Genomic DNA, 7,193 nt, shown 5'->3' on the forward strand with positions numbered 1-7,193 from the left:
TGCAGATAGTAGCAATAATACAACTCTAAGAATATTGATACGCATCCATCCACCAATTATTCTTTAAGTTTATCGCGTTGAAATATATAGACGCTTATCGATTGGCCAATCTAGAGGTGTAAGGACACTGAGAAGAATAAAGAGTAGGACATGGTTCCCGAAGCAACTGTATAAGAGAGAAAGAAAATATCAAAGTAGTTAAGGTGATTTTGAAATAGTGTAAGATTTTTGATGCAAAATTTCCTCTATGTTATTGGAGCGAGATTTTGAAAACAGCTAGAAGAACCCAACAAAAATGCTCACAACTTTCTTAACCAGTTGAAAAGTTATTGATTTACCGATTGTTTTTTTAAACTATTGGAGATGCTAAGCAAATTACTCACTCAATATAAAAAAATAATATTATTGCTTTTTCATAAGTCAATGAGTCTTAGATTTAACTAAATATATGTAAAATATACTAATATTTAGAATGTATAATAAGTATCACTAGATGAGTCACATAATATTTTTTATAACCCTATTAGAGATACAAATGTTGATTATATTTTATATAAACCTAGTCAAATTTTAGAAAATTTGACTTATTTTAAATTTAGAACAATATTTTTTTTTGGAACCTGGTTAATAAATGGTTTAGTCTCGATCGAGAAAAAAATGGTTTAGTCTCACTCTCACCGGTGTTATCAATTCATTAGCTTGTTGTAGCCCATTATTGGTCTCAGAAAATCATATGGTAAGCAATTTTTTCAATTCTTGGCTGCCAACAAACTCCTCGTGGCTTCCAATCCATGATTGATTTTCTCCGTCTCAAATTGCAAATTATAAATCATTTTAACTTTTCTATATAATTTTTAATATGTATCTATATATATAATAGATACCTCGCAAAAGTAAAAAGTACCTAGAAAAATAAGAACGACTTAACAAAGAAAATAACAATAATTTAGACATGCACGTATGTAACACAGTACTTTGCACAGCTAGTCCAGCTGGACCTGGTACCACTGCAGGGATCCAACCTCTCCGTCGATGTCGAGCACGCACACGGACCTAACGAGGTACGAGACGGCGGCGTCGACCGTGTCGAACTTGGCGAGGTCCGGGGGCAGGGCGGCGTCCGCAGGCCACTTCTTCAGCCAGGCCTTGAGCCTTTCCTCCAGCTCCTCCCTGGACACGAACTCCTCGTCCATGCCGGGCTCCATCAGCACGTACGTGTCCGACTGGATGTCCGCTCGCCTCCTCCGCGCTGCACAACGAACCAATGAGGCCGTGCAAAAGCTCGCGGCACCGGCGCCACCCAAGGACGCCGCCTTCTTCTGCGAGCGCCGGCGGCGGGGCAGAGGCAGCAGCAGTGACCCCCATCTGCCTGCATTTGAGTTGAGGAGACAAGTCAGGTGCAGATGACGTGCACTGGTGCACTTGAGCACCAAGGAGAAATCGAGAAATCTTGAAGTCGAAAAGGATTAGTAGTCAGTAAGCAAAGCACCGGTGCCTTGGGAGTGGAGTGTCAGAGGCGCCGCCGCAGCTGCCCATCCGAGACTCCGAGTGGGGATGCCAGCGTTGGCGTGTTGCAGCCCGCAGCCGGCCATTCGAGTGGAGATGCCTGCACCGGAGCTGACGACCGTCCTTGTTGAGGAGGAGGCACCAGCGCTGCTGCCGTCAGAGTAGAGTGGAGGAGGCACTGCTGCCGGCCGTTGGAGTGCGTGGAGGAGCGGTGGTTGCCGGCCAAGCGGATGGGAATTGGGAACGGGGAGATGCTTGCGCCTCCAGCACTCGATGTAGAGGGCGGAGGAGGAGGAGGATGTGCCGCGACGCTCCGGCGCCCGTCGGAGTGGAGGAGGAAGAGGCACCGCACGGGTCAATGTGGATATAGGGAAAATGAACGACCAGAGCGATCGGTGGGAACTGGGATAGGCTTCTCTTTCTAACGGTGATATTGGGCTGGACTGTCATTCGCTATTGGGCTTCTTTGTAGCAGTTCGATTGTGTTGGATAGCCCAATTGATCGTGATCCTATCCTATATAGAGGTGGATGGTCTTATCTCATGGGGTTGAGATTTGACTCCAGTCCAATCCAGACAGCAAAAACTGACCTAGGTTGGTTTATGCATGGATTCAGATTAAAACTTCTCAAATCCATAATTTCTTCATATGGACTCCAAATTCAACGTTCTATGTTTTTCGATCATTTCAACGATAGAAACGTAATGATGGAGTCTATTATAGATTTTGAGAAAGTTACAAATATATATATATATATATATATATATATATATATATATATATATATATATATATACACACATGAATAATAAAATGGACATATTCAAATATTCTTTCGTAACTTTTCTTTTCTGGATCCATATCAGTATTTGAAACAAAATCATGAAAGACTGTTGTCCATAACCATAACCATGAGGAATTTGTAAGTTATTTTTTAATGACTAATGATATAGATATATTAATAATGTATCTATTGAAATTATTTAAAAGTTATCTCTATGACAAATGATTAATAACTACTTATATAAAATTTATATACATATATTAAATATTAAGTTTAATTTAGTATTGTTTTAGTTTACTTTGAATATTAGTACAATTTATTGTTGTAAATTATATTTATTTTATATGTTATTTATCTTCTTATAAATATTTTATATATGATTCATGATTTAAATAATTACTTATTTATAGATTCTTTTATTTTTATATTTTTGTCGATCAAAATATTTGTTTGATGAATACATTATCTTCAATGTGCAACATTACTATATACTTTTATTTTGATCTCTATTGTATAATGACATCATTCTGCCAAAACTATTGTTAAAATGATAGATCTTTCATATTAACCAAATCGAGTCTGTATCTAAATACAAATTTGAATTCAAACTTTTTATCTTATATTTGTATTCTAGAATATATAAAAACATTTGAATTTGTATTTGTATCTGGGGAAAAGTTCCATATCCAACCAACGATATCCAAACTCCGTCAGTATGTACGTATTCCACTATTTCCATTATCACTGGGAATATTTAATGCGGTGTGAGTATTGTGAGGTGAATACGAGGGATTAAATATGATCCTAAAGTACTACCTCCGTCCTAGCACAGGGTCACATTTTAGTCCTTAAGTTTGATCAATTATAAATAACAAAATATTCATATTTATGATAATAAATAAATACTATCAGATTAATTACGAAATATATTTTAATAAAATAATAAATTAGTTTAAAGACATAACTGTGAATATTATTCACTAAAAACTGGATCAAATATGAATTAATTTTGTGACGCGCCATCCATAGTTGTATCTTTTTAGGATGGAGACAGTAGTAAAGTAAAAGTTAGAATTATGTTTTTTTTTTACCGTGAGTACATTATATACTGCTACTAAAATGATAAATGTCCCCGGCGGCGGCGGTCATTCACCGCAACTGCTTGCTGGATGTGTGTTTTACTTTGAACCCACCACGGCACCCCACGAGACTCCGAGAGAGTACTACTACTCCCTCGCTCCTCGTCAGCCAGCCCAGCCGCCAGGCGGGGAGCAGGCTGGAACCCAAATCCAATCCAATCTCGCTACGCTACTTGAAGCTCGCCTCGCCCACCACCACCCGTGCCCGTGTCCCACCGCCGCCGGCGCTGGGGATGGCGGGGGCCAAGGCGGCTGCGGGCGGCTCGGCGGCGCCGCTGCTGCCGGCGCAGGCGGGGGAAGGGAGCTCAGGAGGCGCGGGCGGAGGGGCCACGTCGGCGCAGACGCTGGGGAACGTGGTGGTCTCCATCGTGGGCACCGGCGTGCTCGGCCTCCCGTACGCCTTCCGCGCCGCCGGGTGGGTCGCGGGCTCCCTCGGCGTCGCCGCCGCCGGCTCCGCCACGCTCTACTGCATGTTGCTACTCGTCAGTACGCTCGCCCGCCCCCGTTCCTCCCTCCTAATCCTCACACTGCCTGCTGCTCCCGAGTAGGCGAGCTCAGTGCACATCAGTCGCGCGCTCTGTCCCCTCCCCCACCGTTGTTCTGCTGTGTGCTGTTTTGCTGGGCCTGGCTTGCTCTTCGCCAACTTTGTGCTACAGCCTGCAGGTGCTGCTGTGCTGGTCCCTTCCAGTCTTCCAGATCCGATCATCCGAATGGCTCGTAAAAATAAAAATCTTCCAGATTTGTAAAGGCCGAGACAGCAGTCGAACACTGACGAGACTGTCGTAGTAGTACTTGTGTATGCATACCCTCCGACCCCCCAAAAAAATAGCTTTCTAGTTAATCAATCTTAACTTTGGTCAAATATATAAAAAAATGCGTTAATTTTTTATGCGTAAGAAGAATCATTAGATGAATGAATAATGAAACATATTTCGATAATAAATCTATTTGGAGCTTACTCCAAACCTAGGATGACATTTTTTTTTTGGGAGAGGGAATAAGAAATTTCCCAACTGTTGTACCGTACAGATTAGCCATTTGTGGTTTCCCATGTCTAATTTTCAAGAGAAGAACTCGAAAGGACAAAGTGTTAGCTTTCATTACCGTTTCATTCATCTTCCACTAAAAATGTGATTCCGCAGTGCTGCCAATTGAAACACGGCTCTCCTAAAGTGTTCAGATGTACTAAGATTCTGCCAACAGATTAGTCAATGAACCAAACTTGATTTTTGCAATTGACCAGCTCTTGGTTCCATTTTAATTCAAAATTCACTGGTTTCTTTCTGACTGAAAGGAAAAATTCTTTTCAAGATACCCAAATATAATAGTTCTTCTTATATTGTCTGTTGAGATTGTGCAAGATTTTGATTGGATTTAGCGTAAGAAATCTGTTGATGCTGCTTCACATTTGATGGGCTGTATTTAGATTGTAACTTACATAAATCAAATAAGATTTGGAACTGCTATGCCATGTCTTTGTCAACTATGAATTAGAATAACGTTAATTGCTTTCTGTTTAGTTTACTCGGTGTCATTTTGATTTTGAAGGTGGACTGCAGGGATAAACTCGAAGAGGAGGAAACTGAAGAGTGCTCTCATGGTCACTACACATATGGGGATTTGGGTGACAGGTGCTTCGGGACTATAGGTCGATGCTTGACAGAAATCCTCGTCCTTGTTTCGCAGGCTGGTGGTTCTGTAGCGTACCTAATATTCATTGGCCAAAATCTCCATTCCACGTTCAGCCAGTTGATGTCACCAGCTGGCTTCATCTTTGCCATCCTCCTGCCTCTGCAGATAGCACTCTCCTTCATCCGTTCACTGTCTTCCCTTTCTCCATTTAGTATATTTGCAGATGTGTGCAATGTCCTTGCCATGGCGATTGTTATCAAAGAGGATCTTCAGCTCTTTGACCATCCCTTTTCAAATAGAAGTGCTTTTAATGGACTTTGGGCAGTACCATTCACCTTTGGTGTTGCAGTCTTCTGTTTCGAAGGATTCAGCATGACCCTTGCACTAGAAGCGTCAATGGCTGAGCGGAGAAAGTTCCGCTGGGTACTTTCTCAAGCAGTTGCCTCCATTATAACCGTGTATGTCTGTTTTGGAGTGTGTGGGTACTTGGCCTATGGCGAGGCCACCAAAGACATCATAACACTTAATCTTCCAAACAATTGGTCGTCTGCTGCAGTTAAGGTGAGTACAGTTCTCTTAATTTGCTTGTTGCCATTGCTTACTGAAACATGATGTGGATTATTTGAGAAAGCCTTTGTGAATCAATCACTTTGCACCTTTTTTTCCTTTTGTGATTGGAAAATGCAACCTAATAGTAATTCGATATTTGAAGATATAAGATCTAGCCTTATAAGTTACCAATTATGCATTTGAGATATCCTTTTTTTCTAAAAAAAAAGAAGTGAGTAATGTCACACTGGACACAGACAACAATGCACAGATCTATATTACTTTGGACTGTCTGAAATCCCATGACACATTATTGGCTTATGTGTTGGAGTAGCAATCATATTCGCAGTCATAGTGCAGCCCATCCATGGGATTATTTTTTTTCATATGGGAATTAGATAACAATAGATCGATAGTTGAATCATGATATTCTCTTAACAATTTGAAGTCAATTGACAGGTTGGCCTATGCATTGCGCTGGCATTCACTTTCCCGGTCATGATGCACCCAATCCATGAGATCGTCGAGACAAGATTCAGATCCAACGGATGCTTTCAGAAGCTTTGCACCAACGTTGGTGGCGCTGAGTGGATAGGCTTGCACTCAAGCCGCATTCTTGTGGTGACGGTCCTGACAGTGGTGGCGTCCTACATCCCTGCCTTTGGGTCCTTCATCTCATTTGTCGGGAGCACGATGTGTGCGCTTCTCTCCTTCGTGCTGCCCGCTCTTTTCCATCTCAGCATCGTAGGCTCGTCAATACCCTTGTGGAGGTGGGTGCTGGACTACGCCATCCTTCTCTTTGGTCTGGCTTTTGCCGGATACGGTCTTGTCATTGCTCTCTCCCCGCATTGAACGATGGCCCAATCAGTCAGAAAGTGCAGATCTGGAATCATGATATCTTGGGATGGCAGGAATCAAAATGGAGATGACTGGAGTACCATAGCAGATAGCACGGCTTGGACTAGTGCGTGACTGAACCGATCCGCTTCAACCCCAACCATATAGCAGCAGTCAACTATGGAAGCTATAACCATGGTGATTTTCAGAAATGAAGTTAACGCTGTGTATGCATGTTATACAAATCCACATATGTTACATTGAAATTTAAGAGTCATCTTCATCATGTATGCATGTTACACATCTTATGCCACATTCAGGGAAAAAAAGAACAAATAAGCGTTTACGCTGACTACATGTTGGGATCCATCATAATTGATGTATGTCAAGGTGGTGTTTGGGACTGCTCCACAAATTATGCTCTACAAACTCCATCGTGGAGCAGCTTCATGAAAAACTGGAGTTTGTGGAGCACCTTTTTAGGTGCTCTTATAACTTCACTTTTTTTTTTCTCGAACAGAGTGCGTAGAGCTGAAACTGTTTGGTTAAAAAAATGTGGAGCGGAGCTGAAAAGCGTAGAGCGGCAGAGTCCCAAACACCCTCTAAATTTTAAAAAAAGCACCACCAACTATTCACGTTTATCACTTAGGGATAGGGATCGATGTATATGTGTATGTTTGTTGGATCTAATTACACGATATAGGCCCTGTTTTGCTTACCCTATATTCGGCTTGTTCGGTTTCTTT

General features: G+C 41.8%; 2 protein-coding genes across 2 annotated transcripts; one reads left to right on the plus strand and one right to left on the minus strand.

Moving 5' to 3' along the window:
* Positions 1-913: 913 nt before the first annotated feature.
* LOC136545436 (protein CHLORORESPIRATORY REDUCTION 7, chloroplastic-like) lies at positions 914-1,848 on the minus strand. The gene is made up of 2 exons (XM_066537457.1): positions 1,490-1,848; positions 914-1,369 (listed from the first exon to the last, which is right to left on the minus strand). The coding sequence occupies exons 1-2, from the start codon at positions 1,590-1,592 to the stop codon at positions 984-986; spliced, it is 489 nt and encodes a 162-aa protein (XP_066393554.1). The 5' UTR covers positions 1,593-1,848; the 3' UTR covers positions 914-983.
* Positions 1,849-3,519: 1,671 nt separating this feature from the next.
* On the plus strand, positions 3,520-6,724 carry LOC136545437 (amino acid transporter ANT1-like). The gene is made up of 3 exons (XM_066537459.1): positions 3,520-3,911; positions 4,978-5,622; positions 6,070-6,724. Exons 1-3 carry the CDS (start codon positions 3,663-3,665, stop codon positions 6,460-6,462), a joined length of 1,287 nt encoding a protein of 428 aa, XP_066393556.1. The 5' UTR covers positions 3,520-3,662; the 3' UTR covers positions 6,463-6,724.
* The last annotated feature ends 469 nt before the right edge of the window (positions 6,725-7,193 follow it).

The sequence above is a fragment of the Miscanthus floridulus genome, chromosome 3 (genome assembly GCF_019320115.1).
Source record: "Miscanthus floridulus cultivar M001 chromosome 3, ASM1932011v1, whole genome shotgun sequence".
Taxonomy (NCBI): Eukaryota; Viridiplantae; Streptophyta; class Magnoliopsida; order Poales; family Poaceae; genus Miscanthus; species Miscanthus floridulus.

Coding starts and splice junctions, on each gene's coding strand:
- LOC136545436 (XM_066537457.1), bottom strand. CDS start 1,592: ATGGCCGGCTGCGGGCTGCAACACGCCAACGCTGGCATCCCCACTCGG. Junction 1,370..1,489: donor ACTCCACTCCCAAGGCACCG/GTGCTTTGCTTA, acceptor ACTCAAATGCAG/GCAGATGGGGGTCACTGCTG.
- LOC136545437 (XM_066537459.1), top strand. CDS start 3,663: ATGGCGGGGGCCAAGGCGGCTGCGGGCGGCTCGGCGGCGCCGCTGCTG. Junction 3,912..4,977: donor TCTACTGCATGTTGCTACTC/GTCAGTACGCTC, acceptor TTGATTTTGAAG/GTGGACTGCAGGGATAAACT. Junction 5,623..6,069: donor GGTCGTCTGCTGCAGTTAAG/GTGAGTACAGTT, acceptor GTCAATTGACAG/GTTGGCCTATGCATTGCGCT.